Raw genomic sequence first — 1,093 nt, 5'->3', positions numbered from 1 at the left:
GCAGGTATGGACTCAAACACTCAGATTATTACATAACACTATGTGTTTGTAAAAACACACTGTGTTTTTTAGAAATATTTTACACCAGAATTAATTTTTTTGTTTTCTTTCTTCCGTCTCGTTTTGCTTTCAATTAAGTTTCTGTTAAATTAAAGTGGATAGTGATTTTTTTTTACTGTCAAGCTTAAAAAAAAAATCCAAAGCACCATAAAAGTATCATGAAAGTAGTCCGTAACAGATGGAAAACCTTAGAGAAAATAAATAATAAAAATAAAAAATGTATGTATATATATAATAAAAATGTCTACTGTTTAGGTAATTATACACACAAACAAATATGTTTGTGTATAGATAGATAGATAGATAGATAGATCAAATACCTATACCTAGATATTATTTACCTATCTTCTTACTGTTTAAAACTATAGCTTATAGCTTGCTGAAGGTTGTTGGGCATGATATTTATTGTGGCAATCAGAACAACATGAAGGCAAGTAAATGACAGAATTTTCATTTTTTTGGTGAACTGTCCCTTTAAGTCTATTTTCTTCATTTCACCTACACCAGTGTCACGCCATATTTTAGCACTCTAGGACTGAAATGTCTTTTTTGAGAATGCTTGGAAAGCAGAGTAAAGTTTCTAGGGCAGAAGGTTCTTTAAAAGGAGGCCATGGGTGTTTTTTCTCCTTCTCAATTTTCTGTCCTGTATTGAAATAGTGCTGCTCTGGTATGGGCCATTGAGGGCGAGGACAGACTCTCCCAGGTGGGAGAAAAGCGATGTGTCCCAGAACATATGAAATACAGAAATATGAAGGCTTGTAGAATTTGCTCTTAATGATACTTGCTGTGAAATGAGTCTGTGTGTGTAAAAATGCCACAGCTTGCAAGTCTCATGTTGTATCGTCTTCACTCTGAAGGGCCTTTAACACATTCAAACTTTGGGAGAAATGTGATTGCACGGATCAATTCAAAGAAGACAGCAAGATCATAGAAATATATGCTTATGAGACCATCCTGGTCACATGATTACATCATAATATGGTGCGTCCTGGCGACACTTCAAGTCAAGTCAAGTCTGCTTTATTGTCAATTC

General features: G+C 34.4%; 1 protein-coding gene across 1 annotated transcript in view; it reads left to right on the top strand.

Annotated features, from left to right (window-relative positions):
* The window catches only part of LOC107669300 (connector enhancer of kinase suppressor of ras 2-like), a 34,670-nt gene that overhangs the window by 18,365 nt on the left and 15,212 nt on the right, over positions 1–1,093 (top strand). The window contains exon 4 of the mRNA XM_016461467.1: positions 718–763. Within this exon, the coding sequence (XP_016316953.1) occupies positions 718–763 (46 nt within the window). The remainder of the gene's footprint in view (positions 1–717; positions 764–1,093) is intronic.

This window comes from Sinocyclocheilus anshuiensis, unplaced genomic scaffold (assembly GCF_001515605.1).
Source record: "Sinocyclocheilus anshuiensis isolate Anshui unplaced genomic scaffold, SAMN03320099.WGS_v1.1 scaffold180, whole genome shotgun sequence".
Classification (NCBI taxonomy): Eukaryota; Metazoa; Chordata; class Actinopteri; order Cypriniformes; family Cyprinidae; genus Sinocyclocheilus; species Sinocyclocheilus anshuiensis.
The sequence above is the reverse complement of the archived record's forward strand: the minus strand, read 5'-3'. Positions and strand labels throughout refer to the sequence as shown.